This window comes from Ranitomeya variabilis, chromosome 4, assembly GCF_051348905.1.
Source record: "Ranitomeya variabilis isolate aRanVar5 chromosome 4, aRanVar5.hap1, whole genome shotgun sequence".
In the NCBI taxonomy this organism is placed as follows: domain Eukaryota; kingdom Metazoa; phylum Chordata; class Amphibia; order Anura; family Dendrobatidae; genus Ranitomeya; species Ranitomeya variabilis.
Genome location: NC_135235.1, coordinates 468662159 through 468682727, shown reverse-complemented (window position 1 = coordinate 468682727; position 20569 = coordinate 468662159). Strand labels below are relative to the sequence as shown.

At 46.0% G+C, this 20569-nt stretch overlaps 1 protein-coding gene across 6 annotated transcripts in view; it reads left to right on the top strand.

Annotated features, from left to right (window-relative positions):
- TMEM94 (transmembrane protein 94) overlaps positions 1-20569 on the top strand; it is a 201269-nt gene that overhangs the window by 94134 nt on the left and 86566 nt on the right. For all 6 annotated transcript variants that reach the window (XR_013213349.1, XM_077251723.1, XM_077251725.1 and 3 more), the window contains exons 15-17: positions 10771-11065; positions 11220-11393; positions 11489-11591. Coding sequence is in view for 5 of the 6 variants with exons in the window: in XM_077251723.1 (XP_077107838.1) it covers positions 10771-11065; positions 11220-11393; positions 11489-11591 (572 nt within the window). In the remaining variant the exon portion in view is untranslated. The remainder of the gene's footprint in view (positions 1-10770; positions 11066-11219; positions 11394-11488; positions 11592-20569) is intronic.

The following is a 20569-nucleotide window of genomic DNA, read 5'->3' as shown; positions in this document are numbered from 1 at the left end:
CCAGTCGGCAGATTCCTTACAGGTACATTTTGATCGCTGTGGTAGGTTCTATCACAGCGATCAAAATAAAAAAAATAATAAATAACCCCCCCCCCCCTTTATCACCCCCATAGGGACAATAATAAAATAAAGAATTTTTTTTTTTTTTTTTTTCCACTAGGGTTAGGGTTAGAACTAGGGTTAGAACTAGGGGTAGGGTTAGGGGTAGGGTTAGGGTTACGGGTAGGGTTAGGGGTAGGGTTATGGCATGTGCACACAGAGCGGATCCGCAGCGGATTGGCAGCGGATTGGCCGCGGATCCGCAGCGGATTGGCCGCGGATCCGCAGCGGATTGGCAGCGGATTGGCCGCGGATCCGCAGCGGATTGGCAGCGGATTGGCCGCGGATCCGCAGCGGATTGGCAGCGGATTGGCCGCGGATCCGCAGCGGATTGGCAGCGGATTGGCCGCGGATCCGCAGCGGATTGGCAGCGGACCCGCAGCGGATTGGCCGCGGATCCGTCGCGGATCCGCAGCGGATCGGCAGCGGATCGGCAGCGGATCCGCAGCGGATCCGCAGCGGATCCGCAACGGATCCGCAGCGGATCCGCAGCGGATCCGCAGCGGATTGGCCGCGGATCCGCAGCGGATTGGCAGCGGATCCGCAGCGGATTGGCCGCGGATCCGCAGCGGATTGGCAGCGGATTGGCCGCGGATCCGCAGCGGATTGGCCGCTGCGAATTCGAAGCAGTTTTCCATCAGGTTTACAGTACCATGTACACCTAAGGAAAACCAAATCCGCTGTGCCCATGGTGCGGAAAATTCCGTGCAGAAACGCTGCGTTGTATTTTCCGCAGCATGTCAATTCTTTGTGCGGATTCCGCAGCGTTTTACACCTGTTCCTCAATAGGAATCCGCAGGTGAAATCCGCACAAAAAAACACTGGAAATCTGCTGTAAATCCGCAGGTAAAACGCAGTGCCTTTTACCTGCAGATTTTTCAAAAATCGTGCGGAAAAATCTCACACGAATCCGCAACGTGGGCACATAGCCTTAGGGTTAGGGTTGGAATTAGAGTTAGGGTTGGAATTAGGGCTAGGGTTTGAAATAGGGTTAAGATTAGGCTTGTGGTTAGGGTTACGGATAGGGTTAGGGGTGTGTTGGGGATAGGGTTAGGGGTGTGTTGGGGTTACAGTTGTGGTTAGGGTTGGGATTAGGGTTACGGTTGGGATTAGGGTTAGGATTAGGGTTGGAATTAGGGTTACGGGTGTGTTGCGGTTAGGGTTGTGGTTAGGGGTGTGTTGGGGTTAGGGTTGTGATTAGGGTTATGGCTACAGTTGGGATTAGGATTAGGGGTGTGTTGGGGTTAGTGTTGAAGTTAGAATTGAGGGGTTTCCACTGTTTAGGCACATCAGGGGTCTCCAAACGCAACATGGCGCCACCATTGATTCCAGCCAATCTTGCGTTCAAAAAGTCAAATGGTGCTCCCGCCCTTCCAAGCCCCGACGTGCGCCCAAACAGTGGTTTACCCCCACATTTGGGGTACCAGCGTACTCAGGACAAACTGGGCAACAACTGTTGGGGTCCAATTTCTCCTGTTACCCTTGCAAAAATAAAAAATTACTTGCTAAAACATAATTTTTGAGGAAAGAACAATTATTTTTTATTTTCACGGCTCTGCGTTATAAACTTCTGTGAAGCACTTGGGGGTTGAAAGTGCTCACCACACATCTAGATAAGTTCCTTCGGGGGTCTAGTTTCCAAAATGGGGTCACTTGTGGGGTGTTTCTACTGTTTAGGCACATCAGGGGCTCTGCAAATGCAATGTGACGCCCGCAGACCATTCCATCAAAGTCTGCATTTCAAATGTCACTACTTCCCTTCCGAGCCCTGACGTGTGCCCAAACAGTGGTTTACCCCCACATATGGGGTATCAGCGTACTCACAACAAACTGGGCAACAAATATTGGGGTCCAAATTCTCCTGTTACCCTTGTGAAAATAAAAAATTGCTTGCTAAAACATCTTTTTTGAGGAAAGAAAAATGATTTTTTATTTTCACGGCTCTGCGTTGTAAACTTCTGTGAAGCACTTGGGGGTTGAACGTGCTCACCACACATCTAGATAAGTTCCTTGGGGGGTCTAGTTTCCAAAATGGGGTCACTTGTGGGGGGTTTCTACTGTTTAGGCATATCAGGGGCTCTGCAAATGTAACATGATGCCCGCAGACCATTCCATCAAAGTCTGCATTCCAAAACGTCACTACTTCCCTTCCGAGCCCCGGCATGTGCCCAAACAGTGGTTTACCCCCACATATGGGGTATCAGCGTACTCAGGAGAAACTGGACAACAACTTTTGGGGTCCAATTTCTCCTGTTACTCTTGCAAAAATAAAAAATTCTGGGCTAAAAAAATATTTTTGAGGAAAGGAAACACATTTATTATTTTCACGGCTCTGCATTATAAACTTCTGTGAAGCACTTGGGGGTTCAAAGTGCTCACCACACATCTAGATAAGTTCCCTTGGGGGTCTAGTTTCCAAAATGGAGTCACTTGTGGGGAGTTCCTACTGTTTAGGCACATCAGGGGCTCTGCAAACGCAACATGATGCCCGCAGAGCATTCCATCAAAGTCTGCATTTCAAAACGTCACTACTTCCCTTCCGAACCCCGACGTGTGCCAAAACAGTGGTTTACCCCCACATATGGGGTATCAGCGTACTCACAACAAACTGGGCAACAAATATTGGGGTCCAAATTCTCCTGTTACCCTTGTGAAAATAAAAAATTGCTTGCTAAAACATCTTTTTTGAGGAAAGAAAAATGATTTTTTATTTTCACGGCTCTGCGTTGTAAACTTCTGTGAAGCACTTGGGGGTTGAACGTGCTCACCACACATCTAGATAAGTTCCTTGGGGGGTCTAGTTTCCAAAATGGGGTCACTTGTGGGGGGTTTCTACTGTTTAGGCATATCAGGGGCTCTGCAAACGTAACATGATGCCCGCAGACCATTCCATCAAAGTCTGCATTCCAAAACGTCACTACTTCCCTTCCGAGCCCCGGCATGTGCCCAAACAGTGGTTTACCCCCACATATGGGGTATCAGCGTACTCAGGAGAAACTGGACAACAACTTTTGGGGTCCAATTTCTCCTGTTACTCTTGCAAAAATAAAAAATTCTGGGCTAAAAAAATATTTTACCCTTCGCCACGACAGCACCCACTTTGAGAGAGGGACCCGCCCATAGGAACAGGAAACCTACAGAGATAAAAGGGCGGCCCCCCTCTCCTCCTCAGTTGGTTTCCTGTTCCTATCGGAACTCTCTGGATTACCTACAGACGGAGGTGGTTGGAGCGCCTCCACTTTTTCTTACCCGAGCCGGTACATCCGCCTGCGTGGTTCTCTCGGTGACAGCAGGGGCTGCGGCATCGGAAGCAGCGGCGGGGGAGCCACTGCATGCAGCCTCCCCCCTCGTCTGGGCACTATCCGGCAGGTTCCGGGCATGGAAGGCCCGGCCTATGGAGGGAGCCTGTGTGTACGGGGCGCCGATTCCAGAAAGCAGCGGCGCCGGCTCTGGCGCGCGGGTAAGTCTGCGCTGCTTCATTGAACCGGAAGTGTTAGTGCACTTCCGGTTCGCGGGGGGTGCGGCACGCTGCCTGGGACCGCGCGATTCAAAAGCGCCGGGGCACAGGGCTAGTTGCTCAATATGTCGTCCCCGGCAGATACTGAGCTTCCACTTGCTGTGGAACGTGATAGCGCTGACAAAAGTAGCGCTAAAAGCTTAAAGTCAGCGGCTAAACGGAGTGGTCATTCCATGGATGGATCTGACACTCGCAGAAGTAAATCAAGAAGTACGGATGCAGTACTCAGACCCCACACAGTGTCTCCATCTCCTAATCCGGTATAATGATGAATATAATAGCTTCACTGGGTGAGTGTTATAATCCTTTTCCCATAAGCTGATCCCTTCCTTCTCTGATTTTCCCCTAGGCTAAAAGGACTAGTAAATCCAAGCATAAAGAATGTGCTCTATGCAGGCAGCCCTTACCTGACACATATTCTAAAAGGCTGTGTCAATCCTGTATCAGCCAGACCTTACAGGATGAGGCAGCTGTTACAGCCACAGATATTAGAGCCTTAATACGGCAAGAAATACAGTCCCTGGGGTCAGAATCCTTGAAAAAGCAGGGCACTAAGCACCTATCTCCAATCTCTAGCTCAGAGTCTGAAGAGGGCCTAATTCGATCCTCCAACACCTCAGGATCATCTCCTAGTTCCTCTGAGGATGAAGGTGGAGCGTGTTTTCCAGTTGAGAGCATTGACAACCTTATAAAATCTGTAAGGAACACTATGGGGTGTCCAGACACTAAGGGAGTTAAATCTGCACAGGACATTATGTTTGCAGGCCTGGGTCATAAAAAGAGGCGAGCTTTTCCTGTAGTTTCTGCCGTTAAAGACCTTGTAAAGAAGGAATGGGACAAACAGGGGAAGGGGTTTCTCCCATCCTCTTCTAAAAGACGCTACCCCTTCAGCGATGAGGAATTGGCAGTGTGGTCTAAAGTCCCGAAGGTGGATGCAGCGGTGGCGTCAACTTCGAAACCGGCATCTCTACCTGTGGAAGATGCAGGGATTCTATTAGATCCCTTAGACCGCAAAACAGAAGCTCTTCTAAAAAGGTCCTGGGAGACAAACACTGGAGCTTTTAAACCAGCCATATCAGGCACGTGTACAGCCAGGTCCCTATTAGTCTGGGTTGACCAGCTTGAACAACAGGTGAAAGGCAAGATCACAAGGGATAAGATTCTTCAATCCTTGCCTCTGATTAAAAGTGCCGCAGCATTTCTAGCTGACGCTTCAGCGGACTCCCTCCGTTTAGCAGCCAGGTCAGCAGGTCTGGTTAATGCAGCTCGTCGTGCCCTTTGGCTCAAAGGATGGAAGGGAGACGCACAATCAAAAACCAGATTATGTTCAATCCCATGCCAGGGTGAGTTCTTGTTTCGGAAGGTTCTGGATGACCTACTTAACAAGGCAGGAGAAAGAAGGAAGGGCTTTCCTAAACAGTTTCTTCCTTCTTATAGGAGAGCGTTTAGAAGACGGCCATTTAACAGGAGGAGGCCGTATGAGGCCCAAAAAGATCGGTGGGAAACAAAAGAAACCAGACCGAAAGGTGCCTTATATAGTAATCCCGAAACATCTAAGCGGGGGAGATACCATCAGTGATGACTACCCAGTAGGGGGCAGACTGAAATTCTTTTATCATCAATGGGAAAATATAACCTCAAATCAATGGATCCTTCAGCTAATAAAATCTGGATTAAGATTAGATTTCTTTAAATTACCACAAGACAACTTTGTAGTAACATCTCTAAAAGCGCCGGAACAACAGGAAGCGCTTCAGTTAGAAATTCTGAGCCTTTTGGCAAAGAATGTTCTCATCGAAGTACCAATAAACCAGGAAGGGAGGGGGTTTTATTCCTCTTTATTTTTGGTTCCAAAACCTGATGGTACTTTTCGTACTATAATTAATCTAAAAAGACTAAATGCCTTTTTGGTTGAACACACCTTTAAGATGGAATCTATAAGATCTACTATAAAACTCTTGTTCCCTAGGTGCTTTATGGCAGGTCTGGATTTGAAGGATGCGTACTATCATCTTCCAATTCATATAGAACACCAACAATATCTCAGAGTTGCAGTAGTTCTACAAGGCCGGATCCGGCACTTCCAATTTACGGCCATGCCATTCGGCCTATCTATGGCGCCTCGGATCTTCACGAAACTTATGCTAGAGGTGATGGCCTATCTACGTCATCAAGACACATTAATTGTACCCTATTTAGATGATTTCTTAATAATTGGTAATTCAGCATCTCAATGTGAAAAACGCTTGTCTAATACCGTTTCATCATTGCAGGCCTTAGGTTGGATTATAAACTTCAAAAAATCCAGACTTCTTCCAGAAACTCGTCAGTCCTTCCTAGGACTAGTCTTGGACTCTGTAAGTCAAAAATGTCTTTTACCAGAATCCAAAAAGTTAATCATAGTTTCAAAGGTCGCTACGGCAAGATCAAATCCTCGTATGTCCCTCAGAGAGGCCATGTCTCTCTTGGGCTCTCTCTCCTCCTGCATTCCTGCGGTTCAATGGGCCCAATACCATACCAGAACCCTACAACACCAGGTGCTTCATGCTCAGTCTCATTTCCAGGATCATCTAAATTCAAAAATCACCTTATCTGAAGACGTACTTCATTCACTTCGTTGGTGGTTAAATAAAGTCCATTTGTCCAGAGGAGTCTCATGGGCATTTAGGTCCCCTAAAATACTTACTACTGACGCAGGCCCAGAGGGGTGGGGAGCCCATCTGGGTCAAAATATAGCCCAGGGTTGCTGGACTCCTTTAGAGACTCAGCAGTCTTCCAACTGGAAGGAGTTAAATGCAGTATATTATGCTTTAAATTCTTTCCTTCCTCAGCTTCGAGGTTCTCATGTCAAGATCCGGTCGGACAATACAACTGTCGTCGCGTATTTAAATCGGCAAGGCGGAACGCGATCGGAAGGTCTCATGTGTTCAGCGGCAGACATCTTCGATCTAGCAGAACCCAATTTTCTATCTCTCACGGCGGTCCACATCAGAGGTATAGAGAACTCAAGGGCCGACTTTCTAAGTCGCCACACGCTCCGCCAGGGAGAATGGACCCTCAATCCTCGCATATTCAAAAACATAGTGGACATTTGGGGTCTTCCGCAGATAGATTTGTTTGCGACCAGGAGCAACAGGCAAGTACCAATGTTTGCATCCCTGAATGTGGCAGATCGTCCAGATCTAGTAGACTCGCTCCAGTATCCATGGAATTACGATCTAGCCTACGCCTTCCCACCAATGATGCTAATTCCTTTGGTGATCAAGAAAATAAGAGAAGAAAGATCGAAGGTGATTCTGATAGCTCCATTTTGGCCAAAGAGGCCTTGGTTCTCCTGTCTTCGAGCGATGTCAGTTTGCGATCCGTGGATTCTGCCAGTGACTACAGACCTACTCTTTCAGGGTCCATTCTACCATCCACAAGTAAAGGGCCTCCACCTCACGGCGTGGAACTTGAGAGGCAGATACTAACTTTAAGAGGGTTTTCTCAAGAACTAATCAATACATTACTGTTGAGCAGAAAAAAATCTACAACTCTAATCTATAGCAGAGTATGGAGAAAATTCCTCAACTTCTATACAAAACCCTTCTCTAAGGTTCCTATTAAACCAATCCTTGAATTTTTGCAGAAAGGTCGTGAGATGGGGTTATCAGTTAATACTCTGAGAGTTCAAGTGTCTGCCCTGGGAGCCCTCTATAGTGCTAACATTGCTAGTAATAGATGGGTAACTAGATTTATTAGGGCATGCGAGAGGTGTACACCGGTTCATGTTCCACGCCTGCCACCCTGGGACCTGAATCTAGTCCTAGACTCCTTATCTGGTCCTCCCTTTGAACCTTTATATTCTATCCCTCTTAAAAACATCACATACAAGGTAGCTTTACTGATAGCCTTAACTTCTGCCAGAAGAGTGGGTGACATCCAGGCCCTCTCTATAGACCCTCCATTCCTAATAACATATCAGGATAGGATAGTTCTCAAACCTGATCCTTCATACCTCCCTAAGGTAGCTACAAAATACCATAGAGCCCAAGAGATTTTTCTGCCTTCCTTTTATGATAATCCAGCAAATTCAGAGGAGGAAAAACTACATATGCTTGATGTTAAAAGAGCAGTCCTGGGCTACATAGACAGAACCCGCTCTTGCAGACAGAGTAGGGCTCTGTTTGTGTCTTTTCAGGGTCATCGAAAAGGCCATGGAGTCACGAAAGCTACCTTGTCCCGGTGGATCAGAGAGGCTATCCATCTTGCATACTTGTCAAAAGGCGAAAGTCCTCCAGAGGGAGTAAAGGCGCATTCAGCTCGAGCCGTATCATCCTCGTGGGCGGAGAATAAAGACATTCCCATCGAGCTCATATGTAAGGCCGCAACCTGGTCGTCGCCTTCAACTTTCTATAGACACTATAGGCTTGATCTGTCTTCCGCTTCTGACTTGGCATTCGGGAGAGCCGTCCTTAGTACGGTAATCCCACCCAGGTGAAGGGTCTCTGAAAGTCTCTCAAAGTGGGTGCTGTCGTGGCGAAGGGTAAAAAGCCGGATTACTCACCGGTAATGCCCTTTTAATGAGCCACGACAGCACCCTGTCACTTCCCACCCTTGTAGATATGTATAGTTATTAATACAAAATATTCTCATGGGTGATTATAGATATAATAAAATGTACTAATAATTAAGAATGTATACTAATTTAACAATGGCGGTTCCTCTTGTACTCTGAAAAACAACTGAGGAGGAGAGGGGGGCCGCCCTTTTATCTCTGTAGGTTTCCTGTTCCTATGGGCGGGTCCCTCTCTCAAAGTGGGTGCTGTCGTGGCTCATTAAAAGGGCATTACCGGTGAGTAATCCGGCTTTTTTGAGGAAAGGAAACACATTTTTTATTTTCACGGCTCTGCGTTATAAACTTCTGTGAAGCACTTGGGGGTTCAAAGTGCTCACCACACATCTAGATTAGTTCCTTGGGAGGTCTAGTTTCCAAAATGGGGTCACTTGTGCGGGAGCTCCAATGTTTAGGCACACAGGGGCTCTCCAAACGCGACATGGTGTCCGCTAATGATTGGAGCTAATTTTCCATTCAAAAAGCCAAATGGCGTGCCTTCCCTTCCGAGCCCTGCCGTGCGCCCAAACAGTGGTTTACCCCCACATATGGGGTATCATCGTACTCAGGACAAACTGGACAACAACATTTGGGATCCAATTTCTCCTATTACCCTTGGGAAAATAAAAAATTCTGGGCTAAAAATCATTTTTGAGGAAAGAAAAATTATTTTTTTATTTTCACGGCTCTGCGTTATAAACTTCTGTGAAGCACCTGGAGGTTATAAGTGCTCACTATGCATCTAGATAAGTTCCTTGGGGGGTCTAGTTTCCAAAATGGGGTCACTTGTAGGGGAGCTCCAATGTTTAGGCACACAGGGGCTCTCCAAACGCGACATGGTGTCCGCTAACGATTGGAGCTAATTTTCCATTCAAAAAGTCAAATGGCACGCCTCCCTTTCCGAGCCTTGCCGTGCACCCAAACAGTGGTTTACCCCCACATATGAGGTATCGGCATACTCAGGAGAAATTGCCCAACAAATTTTAGGATCCATTTTATCCTGTTGCCCATGTGAAAATGAAAGAATTGAGGCTAAAAGAAATTTTGTGTGAAAAAAAAGTACTTTTTCATTTTTGCGGATCAATTTGTGAAGCACCTGGGGGTTTAAAGTGCTCACTATGCCTCTAGATGAGTTCCTTGGGGGGTCTAGTTTCCAAAATGGGGTCACTTGTGGAGGAGCTCCAATGTTTAGGCACACAGGGGCTTTCCAAACGCGACATGGTGTCCGCTAACGATGGAGATAATTTTTCATTCAAAAAGTCAAATGGCGCTCCTTCCCTTCCGAGCCTTACCATGTGCCCTAACAGTGGTTTACCCCCACATGTGAGGTATTGGTGTACTCAGGAGAATTTGCCCAACAAAATTTAGGATCCATTTTATCCTGTTGCCCATGTGAAAATGAAAAAATTGAGGCTAAAATAATTTTTTTGTGAAAAAAAAGTACTTTTTCATTTTTACGGATCAATTTGTGAAGCACCTGGGGGTTTAAAGTGCTCACTATGCTTCTAGATAAGTTCCTTGGGGGGTCTAGTTTCCAAAATGGGGTCACTTGTGGGGGAGCTCCAATGTTTAGGCACACGGGGGCTCTCCAAACGTGACATGGTGTGGGCTAAAGATTGGAGCCAATTTTTCATTCAAAAAGTCAAATGGCGCTCCTTCCCTTCCGAGCCCTGCCGTGCGCCCAAACAGTGGTTTACCCCCACATATGAGGTATCAGCGTACTCAGGACAAATTGGACAACAACGTCCGTGGTCCAGTTTCTCCTTTTACCGCTGGGAAAATAAAAAAATTGTTGCTAAAAGATCATTTTTGTGACTAAAAAGTTAAATGTTCATTTTTTACTTCCATGTTGCTTCTGCTGCTGTGAAACACCTGAAGGGTTAATAAACTTCTTGAATGTGGTTTTGAGCACCTTGAGGGGTGCAGTTTTTAGAATGGTGTCACTTTTGGGTATTTTCAGCCATATAGAACCCTCAAAATGACTTCAAATGTGAGGTGGTCCCTAAAAAAAATGGTTTTGTAAATTTTGTTGTAAAAATAAGAAATCACTGGTCAAATTTTAACCCTTATAACTTCCTAGCAAAAAAAAAAAATGTTTCCAAAATTGTGCTGATGTAAAGTAGACATGTGGGAAACGTTATTTATTAACTATTTTGTGTCACATAACTCTCTGGTTTAACAGAATAAAAATTCAAAATGTGAAAATTGCGAAATTTTCAAATTTTTTGCCAAATTTCCGTTTTTTTCACAAATAAACTCAGAAATTATCGACCTAAATTTACCACTAACATGAAGCCCAATATGTCACGAAAAAACAATCTCAGAATCGCTAGGATCCGTTGAAGCGTTCCTGAGTTATTACCTCATAATGGGACACTGGTCAGAATTTCAAAAAACGGCAAGGTCATTAAGGCCAAAATAGGCTGGGTCATGAAGGGGTTAAAATATAACCTGTTATGAGCAACAATGATCTGATTTATGAGTTTATAATCTCTATTTTAATTGAAGTGAACACTTTCACTTTTTTATGGTTTTCTCATTATCTTTTTTATTTCTACAGTTAAGCTGCGAGGTTGACGATTATGTTTGTGACTGTCACTTAGAAATGCTTCGGCTGTCCCAAGATCAACAAAACCCTCAAAGTATTCAATTTGATGAGGCCAACTGGCAGCTCCATCTTAGCTCTTTAAAACCTTTAGGTCTTAATGTGTTGCTGAACCTATGTAATCCAGGGGTGAGCACAACACTTTCCCGCTTTTCAGATCATCTGCGCCATATAGCTCTGCAAGAAACCCATAGCTCTGTGCTACCTGGACACATTCCTTGGGGACTTTGTGACTTTTCAAGACTCATAGGTACTGATCAACGATAATGTTTGCTTGCTTCTTCTCTGTCTTGTCCTGTATTGTTTTTCTCTTGTGCTCCTTTTGTTCCACAGACTTTTTTTTTAAAGTTTTTGGAATTTTCAACTCCTCAATTGATAACTGCCTCTTTCTTACTTATATTTAGGTTTCATCCCAGGAGCTAAGGACCTTTTTAAACTACAAAATCATGTTGCTCTCTATCACCTTCCAAGTGAGGAGCCCGTAAAGGAGACTTTACTTTCCAAGATTCCAACTGGTGCCAAACGTAAACCACCACTTAGTCACATGATCAGCCTTTTTGTCCGAGATGTAACTACTAGTATGTACTTTTTTTCTTCCCCTCATAATTGTCAAGTCTCATAAATGTACCTATACATGCATTCCACCTTAATGTCTTCTTTCTTTACCTCTCAGACACAGAGCAGATGCTGTCCCATGGAACAGCTGACATTATCCTTGAAGCCTGTTCAGATTTCTGGGACGGAGCTGATATTTACCCCCTCTCTGGGTCGGACAGGTACAATACATAACATTGTTTTTTTTCCCCCAGGAACCTTAAAGGAAAGGTGCCACCAGTTTTCTTGTAGTTTTTTTTTGTGAAATTAAGCTTAAAATAGAAATTTAAATGTATTAATGCAATTTTGCTTGCAAACATTTCTATATGAAAAATATTATATATTCTTACAAATATATATATTTACCACAAGGGGGAGCATTTTCCATTTTAAACCTCAAGCAGCTATAGGTACTGTAAGACTTACCAGCTTTACTGTTAGCAGCAAAATTGGGGCAGTAACTGCTGACATCACCATTTCCCTCCCCTTTTGGATGGTCTAGTATCCCTGGGGCAGAAAGAAGAGTAGCATCACAGGGCAGTGCCATTTTGGGGGTGACTGCACTGTGATCTGCTATCACCAGGAGTTACTGTTTTTCTCTCTCCCATCAGTGTCTCACCTAGATTACATGATTCTCTCACTGTAGACCACAGCTCCTTATCTTATTTTATGAAGGTATAAATCACTGCTCCTGCTGAGCAGCTGACAGCTTCTATTCCCATAATGCTAATGATACACTGTTCATTTTTAATGTCTGTGCTATTCTGCTGTGCTTTTCTCCTGCATTTTACTACTGTCAGCCCTCAATCTAGGATCTGTTCTGCTGGAATCAGTACTGCTTATGTTTTGTTAGCAGATCCGAGGGCTCCATGAAAATGGCAGCAGAAAACTCCCACTACTGTGAATTGTGCAGCCCAGAGAGGCGTGCCCAGTTCACAGCAGTGACAGTTCTATCACAATAGATAGGGTCTGAGCCCATCTGTTATCTACTATGACCATGGGGTGCCGTATTATGACAGTGATAGTGTCGTGCTGCTACTGTGAAAACAAGATGTCAGCCCCCAGTGCCTTCTTTACCACTGAGCAGTCGTTTGCACAGGCAGATCACAGTAATGTTCACTGAGCGACCTGTTTACATAGGTTGATGTGCTGTCAAGAATGATTAACTTAATCGCTTCATTGGGGGACACAGGAAACCATGGTTGTATGCTGCTGCCACTAGGAGGCTGACACTATGCAAATAGAAAAGTTAGCTCCTCCTCAGTAGTGTACACCCCACCGACCGGGGCCAGCCAAGCTGGTCAGTTTAGCTTAGTGTCAGTAGGAGGTGGACATGGGTCTTTCACTAGACCCATTTCTAGCTCTGTTTTCGTTTTTTTCTAGTAAAGAAGACACTTTGTCTGCTCTTTATGTAAATGCAAGCTCCCTTCAGGTCAGTCCTCTCCCTTCTGTCAGGACTACAGCAGCCCCCCTCTGCCCTATACCCAAGAGCCCCCTACTTCCCCAGGAGAGAGTGGTGCCCCTATCCCAGTGTGGGCTACTTCTGTCACAGTCCGTGGTGGACCTCACCAAAGTGTCGCAGACCCTGGTGTCCGTTCTTGACAGGTTGCCCCTGCCTCCGCCATTGCTAGTGGGTCGCAGGACTCACCGGATGTGCCTACCAACATAGGCCGTAAGAGATCCAGGCAGGAGCGTCGTTCTAGGTCCTCTTCCTGCTCTGTCTCTCCCCCTGGCCTCTTCCGGCAGTCAGCTTCTTCCCAGTCCTCCTCTCTCGAGTCTGGTGAGGTGGTATCGGATGTATTGTCAGAGGATGACTCGGACCTGGATTCTGACTTTTCCTCTAATATGAGTGACATGGTCCAGAGCCTCATTGTGGCAGTCAATCAGACCTTTAACATTAAGGATACCTCTGCGGAACCCGCAGAACAGGCGGTTTCGTTTATACCGTCAAGACCAGCTCCCAAGGTCTTTACCCTTCACAGAGAATTTGAGGAGGTACTTTACAGGGAACGGGAAAACCCGACCAGAGGGAAGCGCCCCGGGATCCTATATCCCTTCGCCCCTGAGCTCACTGCGAACTGGACCTCTTCCCCAACTCTGGACCCTCCAGTTTCCAGACTGTCCACCATCCTCCCGCTTACGAATGGAGCATCCCCCAAGGACTCCAATGACAGGATCATAGAGTCTTTCGCAAAGTCTGCCTTTGAAGCAGCCGCTTCTGCATTGTGCCCTGCCTTTGCCACCACCTGGGTATCAAAATCCATAGCTGCATGGGCTAAACAACTCTGTCAGGGCATTCTTTCTGGAGCTTGACCGGAGGAATTGGCCGACCACGTGGACCAGATTTCTCCTTCCGGTGAAGTACATGATATCTGCCTCCCTGGATGCCACTTCATGTGTGGCTCAGGCGTCCAGCAATATTATGGCCATCTGACGGACTATTTGACTTAAAGTGTGGCAGGAGGACTTATCTTCAAAAAAAAGTCCCTTACCAACTTGTCTTTCCAGGGTTCCCGTCTATTTGGCTCTAATTTGGATCAAATTATTAAGAAGGCTTGGGTTGAATTGGTGAATTCGGTTATCCCGTATGAACGTACATTGTATCAAAATAGAGGATGTCCAGGCAAATTTGAAAAGATCTGGGGTAGATGGAACTCCTCTTACCGTACACTATAGATCCATACTAATTAGATATCCGTGCAGGAAGCTGGGTTTATGGCTTTGGGGGCATCGCATGAAGGACAAAATAATGCAGAGTTTTCTTTTAAGCTGCAAACTAGTAGTTATTGTAGTTGATGTTATATAATCGGTTATTTACAGGATATCGTTTTTTTGACATACACAATTTGCTGTCCTTGAAATACTTTATCAATAATAGGTACAATATTTTTTGTTATGAATAAAGTACGCACCTTTTCGCATATTCAGTAAAGCAATATAATTATCTGTACTTTATGCTTTTCCTGATAATAACGAATGCAAATGTGTGTATTGTATGGTTTATTCAGAAATTAATAAACACATTTAAAATTATTAAGTAGGCCACTGGAGGGACGAGCTCCTTCCTTCCTCAGTCCAAACCTCGCCGGCCTTCTCTGAAGCGTCAGTTTCGGTCCTTTCGGCTTTTTCTTCGTTTCTCTGCGGTGGAGGTTTTTTCTAGCCAAGAGAGGCCACAGGCTCGCCAGGATAGGAAAAGGGCTTCCTTTAAACCCACCCCCTTATGACAACTCCCTTAAATCGCAAGGTAGATCGACCAGGCCTAGACCCGGCAGATCTTCCTCTGCATGACTCCACTCCAGATCCCAGAGAATCCTCCAGGCTGAGCGGCCATCTCTGTTTTTTTTTCAGAGACGTCTGGCTCGCCTCAGTGGAGGACGCATTGGTCAGGGAGGCGGTATCCTCCAGATACAAAAAGTAGATTTTTGGTTCTTACCGTAAAATCTTTATCAGAGCCTTCATTGGGGGACACAGGAAACAATGGATGTATTCTGCTGCCATTAGGAGGCTGACACTATGCAAATGAAATAAGTTAGCTCCTCCTCCGCAGTGTACACCCCACCGGGGCCAAGCTGGTCAGTTAGTATCAACGCAGTAGGAGAAACAACCTAAACGAAATCATTAGAAAAAATGGGTGGTTGCTGTGTCCCCAATGAAGGCTCTTAGAAAGAGATTTTATGGTAAGAACACAAATCTACTTTTCTCTATCGCTCCATTGGGGGACAAAGGAAACTATGGGACGTCCCAAAGCAGTACCCAAGAGTGGGAAGACTACAAGAACTTGTCAAAAACACAAGCAGAGGCGAGAATCGCTGGACGGAGACTGGTCTCTGTAGTAATAATAATCTTTATTTTTATATAACGCTAACATATTCCGCAGCGCTTTACAGTTTTTGAACACATTATCATCGCTGTCCCCGATGGGGCTCACAATGTAAATTCCCTATCAGTATGTCTTTGGAGTGTGGAAGGAAACTGGAGTACCCGTAGGAAACCCACGCAAACATGGGGAGAACATACAAACTCCTCGCAGATGTTGTCCTTGGTGGGTAATATGTGGAAGACCTTACTACCCAGGCGAAAAACGCCAGGAGAGCTGCTATTAGGAACCCAGGAAAGAATGTTACAGGAGGCTATTCAGTCAGATGCAGAGACAAGTGAGGAAGACAAAACGATGATGACTGTCCGAACAAAAGCAGGGAATCTGAGCATCCGAAGAAACTTTTCCCAGCAGAAGGAATGCAGAAACGCCCCTTTTTCCAGTTACTAAGAAATCCGGGAAAACTGCTAGAAAAACAAGAAGGAACGCGGGAAAAGAACTACCGCCAGAGACAAGCTATCCCAAAAACACCCAGGAAGCCGCTCTGAATCAAGGAAACGTGCAATTCACATAGGAAAAATAAAAACAAAACAACGAAAGAGAAACTGGTTTCCCTGAAAGGGAAAACAGAGAAGCAACACCAAGGAGGTCGAGAGACAACTGGGCTCCGGAAACGACCCAGGGAGGAGAGAAAAAAGCATTGTAACCTAATGGAGAGCAAAACACTGAAATCGTACTGAAGGAAACCTCATAGAACACTCAGGATCTCTTCAGAGCGACGCGGGTTCAGTTTCATCAACAAGCGGCTCAGAAAACAAGAACCGTCTGAAGAGACAACCCCTTGCCTGTCTACGTAGGTAGATCGTAGACTGCCGTGGTCGACTCCGCAGCCCGGATCAATCAGGAAGCTAAACTCAAGCATAATGGGATGAAAAAGGTCATAAGGGACTATGGAAATAGTTGTCTAGACGGCATGGGAAGGCACAATAGTAAATGAGCAGTCAAACCCGAATAAAAAGATGGATACCACCCTACTCTGAACATAAAGCAAATAGAAGAACTGAAGTATGCCACAGCACACATGGGAGGCGACCAGTCTAATCCATGAAAGGTTGGCCATGGGAAGGAGCACATAGCATCCAAAAGAAAACTTGACTGCCGAAAGGAACAATCATCACTATGACGTCCTGGGCAACCTTGTCAATCCTGAACAATCTGGGACGGGGCGAGAATTCTCGTGTGTGGACCCACTTACTTAAGTATGTCACAACACAACCGCAAATAACTGAAAAAATGTAAATGTGAAAATACTGATAAGGATACGATTCTTGCTGAAGGAAGAAATCTGTCGCCATGCTCCTCATTGGATCCAAGCCTGGAGTAGCCTTTGTACCCTGGTCAATGCTTGTGAAGAGTAAGGTCCAGTTCCTGTCAGAAGGGGAACTTGTTCCTGTAACGTTCGGAAATCAAATCCCGGAGCTGATAGACTCTTGTGCTCAAGACTTTATCCGGTGTCTGTAAGAAAGAAGACTGACAAACAGAGAGCTCGGGTATTGAGATAGCTCAAATGCCTCTAGGATCGTACAGTGAATAGTCATGAGAATCATAGCATATATAGGACCTAGCTCAGTAAAAATTAGCCAGAATGTATAAACGGCAATGGTAAATCAACTATGGTAGGTGTAAACCACTGGATAGTAAAGACAGCCTGATGGCAGCGCTGTAAACTGACCTACTGGATAGTTAGCGGTAGGCTCGAATAGCCAGAAAGTGAAGAAAGGCACCTGGGGAGCAAATGCATCCAGGACACAGTGTATGGCTGAAAGACACCATCCAGTACTTGACACCTGCGTGTCTGATCTACCTGAAAGTGAACTGGCAACTTAGGCTGCCGCTGTGAACAACCGTGTGGTACATGGTAGAATGTCTGTCTCACTGAAAAAGACCACAGATGTTAATGACCACGAGACACGTAGACGCCTGACTCACCTGTGAGCGGACTAGCACCGCTGCTGCAGCCAGAAGTGATGAATACCAGACACCTCTGATTCAGTGAGTGGTGAATAAAAGGGAGTGTAGGCAGATACTGGCAAAGACCCTGAAGTACATGATAGAGAGTGCTTCTGTCTCACCTGACTATGGGACAGAAGACCAGGACCAATTCCACCAACAACCCTGGGTACATCTGAACCACTGGAAAGAGGCAGATATCAACTAGATGTATTCTGTAGGTGCTGCATCTAATTCCTGGATAGCGGATAGAGTACTGCTGCAATTGAACGAGAGGAACATGAAGGAGAGTGCTTCTGACTCACCTGAATGTACTTGAGTATAGTACTGCAGTACTGAGTATAGTACTGCAGCAATCAGCCCAAGACACATCTAATGTACTGGAAAGACGACTGCTTCAATCTACCATACTGTACCTGGTGGGTGTGTTGCAATCGGCTCCGTGGAAAAATCCCTGGAGAAAAGGGTATAGGATAGAGCCGATTCTGTACTGCGGTACAGGTCTGGATGCCTGGCGGCATAAGGCAGATTAACAGTCTCACATTCGGCCATGTAGTAAGCCGTGCCATGAAGTCTGCCTTGAAGCAGGTCCTGTCCTCTCTCTTGAAGGCAAAACAGTCAGCTTGGGATCAGAGGGAGACTAAACTCTACTCTCTGTCTCCAAGCGATTTGTGGTCGGCTTTTTTTTTTTTTTTTTCACTAAAGGAATAGGAGCAGCTCCCCTCTCTGCCTAGATCAGTGTAACGCTGGCATCACGAGAAGGGCTGCGGGGGGATGCCGAATGAGCACCTGAGTTGCCTGGAGGAAAAAAAAAGCCACCTTCCTGGTCCAGGTGCCGGCAGATGGCGACCGTAGGGAGTGAGAAGAGGACCTTCATATAAACAAAGGGCCCACAGATTCTACGCCACTGATTGAGGAAGGGGGGCGTGCCACTGGAAGAAACCACCTCAAGTTCCCTATGAGGAACAGAGCCATAGGTGCTGGTCTCGACCATCTAAATGAGACGAGTGTTTTGCGGGTTCCATGGTGGCATCCTGAAAGAAAAAGGTGTTGTTGACGGCCACAATAGGGCTCTGGACCATGTCTCTCCTATCACAGGCCCGGTCAGAATCCGGGTCCAAGTAATCCTCAGACATAACATCCGCACCTGCCACGGCAGACTCTGGAGGATCAGAAAGAATATGTTCGCTGGAAGAGGCCAGGGGAAGTACGGGAGGAAGACCTAGAACTATGCTCCTGCCAATAACTTTTGCTGCCCCTGTTAGAAGGCATGGTCGGTGAATACTGCTATTGGCTGGTGACTACTAAAGGAAAGGACAGGCCATCTGTCAATAACGGCCACCAGGGTCTGCGACACCCTGGGGAGGTCCGCTACAGAATGTGACCGAGAAGAAAAACCTACACTGGGAGCAGTAGGGAGACTTTTGAGTAGCAGGCACGGGGGAGCTACTGCAGTCCTGACAGAGGGGAGAGTACTGACCAGAAGGGATCTTGCATTTACATTAAAGAACCCAAAAGGTGCCTGACAAGAGCAGGGAAAAAGGGGCAGGGGGCGAGAGCGCACTCCCACAGATTGAGGCATGATAAACAGCAGACCCACTAACTAATGCCATAAGGTTAGGGGATAGAAAGATATGTGCTGAGGAGAAGGTCAGTCTGCAGAGCAGTGATACTTACCAGGTACTGAAGCCTACTTTCAGGAGGTCGGAACAAACAGAGCGATTGCAGGAGATGTTAAGTTCCCTGCAGAAAGGTGCCATCTTCCGGGACCGGATGCCGGAAATGATGACCACAGGGAGGAAGTGGAGGGGCCACCAAGAAAATGTGCGTGCAGAATACGTGCAACTGAAGAGAGAGAGCAGGGGGCGTTACCCAAAAAAGGCCGACTCGATGAGGCTGCCAGGGGCGGGGTTAACCGCCAGAGCATGACAGCGACGATCGGGAGAAGGAACCCGCCCGAAGCTGCCGGGAAGAGGAGTTAACCGCTGGAGACAGGGGAGGAGGCAGGCCACTGGCTGCTGGAGAATATCTGCCGAAATTGCTGAGGTGAAAGAGGCGGAGTCACCTGCTGACAAAAGAAGAGGGGGCATACCCGTGATGGGCGGAAGAAAAGCCCCCAAGATGAAGGGAAGGGGGCGGGAGCTAAAATGCAGGGACTAGGCGGCTCTGAAGCTGGAGCCTAAATTTAGAACCAGGCAGCGGTCGCCGAGCAAGGGATGATAGCGCGGAGGCCCAGAAATAACCTGTAAGGTAATCCTGAGCCCCCAAGGAGGCAGGAAATAAAACGAAAACAGGCCCCAGATAAAACAAAATAGGTCTATGCAGAGAGTAATAAAAGAGGATCTTTTGGGACTTTTGGGCTAGAGAGACCTTCTGCTTACTACCATTCTCCATATTTACCATTGTGGTAATCCCTTTCTTTATCTTCTTCTTTAAACTTCATCTCTATCTTCTTCTTTTTCTTTTCCAATATCTTCCTCTTTACTAGAGTCTTCTTCTGTATTTCCTCTGGAAAACCTGTGGAGAAAAGAGATGTACCTTTCCAGAAGATGCGACTGTGCCTCCTAAAACCATCAGGCTCTGGTGGGCAAGTGGGTAGGAGACGGGGGCCAGGACCAAATCCGGATCACCTAAACACTTTTCCGTGTTAGAGGTTGGGGTCCTGCCAACTAGACATATGAGGATACGGGGTAGCAGTTCTCCTAGTCTCTATGTGGGAGTACAGTTGTGACCGTTCACACTGTATCCCTCCTGAGGTAAATGAGAAGCTCCATCTGAAAAAAGAGACATTACTGGAAAACAAGGAAAACTAAAATAGAAATGGGTCTAGTGAAAGACCCGTGGTCACCTCCTACTGACACTAAGCTAACCTGACCGCCAACTGCAGGCCAGGTTGAATAAACATCGCCAGAACATTAGAAATGGCTTTCTCTTGCATAGCCTCTTTAAACATTTTCTAATGATGCACCAAAAAAAGCTAAAATCTCTGAAACTAACAATCATTAACCACATACCCAACACTGTGACAGACCGTTTTAGTAGCTTAATAAACAAAGAAAGCTTTTGGATATTTAAGCTCGGCACACTGGCCCCATAGAGACTGAATCTCATGATAGAAAAAGTGACCAGATAAACATTATTTTATTTTCTTCTATTTATTTTTTATTTTTCTTTATTATTTTTTATTATTTATTTATTCATTTTTATTATTTTTTATATTGCTTTGTTTATATTACTTTTTTAGGATCTTACTGTATTCACCCTATAGGTTTCCAAATGTGTTCAATACAAGTTCATGGCCATATTTTGTGACAGGCTGTGTTATACGTGACA